Source organism: Trachymyrmex septentrionalis, unplaced genomic scaffold, assembly GCF_001594115.1.
Source record: "Trachymyrmex septentrionalis isolate Tsep2-gDNA-1 unplaced genomic scaffold, Tsep1.0 scaffold67, whole genome shotgun sequence".
NCBI lineage: Eukaryota > Metazoa > Arthropoda > Insecta > Hymenoptera > Formicidae > Trachymyrmex > Trachymyrmex septentrionalis.
The window spans coordinates 411,984-412,742 of NW_017305852.1; the positions used below are offsets into that span (position 1 = coordinate 411,984).

Here is a 759-nt window from a genome sequence, read left to right on the forward strand (position 1 = left end):
TACAATATATGCTTGGTAATATTATTGACAACTTATATATATTTTCGGTGTGAGAAAAATATATTTCATGTATAATAATATATTATAAAAAGTATAATATATATTAAGAAAGGAAAAGTGTGTTTGTAATATACATATTTGCAAAAAAGAAAATTTAAAATAACTAATAATGAAGTTAATATTAAGTTTGTTATGTTACATTCGCGCGCTTGGTAAGTTCTATACAAATTGTACATAAAAATTAACTCTGTGCGATTACAACGGTACCGTTTTGTCCAATAGTTCCAGTTTGTGACACTGTGGGAGCATTTGACGTTTCACTCGTGCTAACAGGAGAGGATGAATGATTGGTCGTGTTTGTAGCAGCTAATGCCTTGTTTCGTAATTCGAATACTTGTTGTATTGCCTTGCGGAAACACAAAAAGTTATAGTCGATCACACCTATAAATTAAGAAGATAAACAAAAATTATGATGCAATTAATGGACGTTATTACACTGCCATGTAAGAAACTGTAATTTCCTTTAAACACATGCGATATTAAAATTATTTTCACCTTGTCTATCAAAATTATCCTCTCGTAAAATGCAGACCAATGCTAAAAATTTATTCACTTCTCGCAAATACAAGATTGTACCATTATTTAATTTAATTAAACTGGAACTTTGGTTATCAAATGCAGCGGCTTCTAAATCTTCTCTCAATCTGAAACAGATATGAGTAAAATGCAAAAAATAAATTAAACATGTATATATATATA

The 759-nt window shown here is 28.7% G+C and overlaps 1 protein-coding gene across 1 annotated transcript in view; it reads right to left on the minus strand.

The window, feature by feature from the left end:
• Positions 1–123: 123 nt before the first annotated feature.
• Positions 124–759, minus strand: part of LOC108753250 (ras-related GTP-binding protein C) — a 2,681-nt gene continuing 2,045 nt past the window's right edge. Inside the window, exons 6-7 of the mRNA XM_018494676.1 lie at positions 556–719; positions 124–441 (exon numbers count right to left, since the gene is read on the minus strand). Coding sequence (XP_018350178.1) covers positions 242–441; positions 556–719 — 364 coding nt within the window. The 3' untranslated portion in view covers positions 124–241. The remainder of the gene's footprint in view (positions 442–555; positions 720–759) is intronic.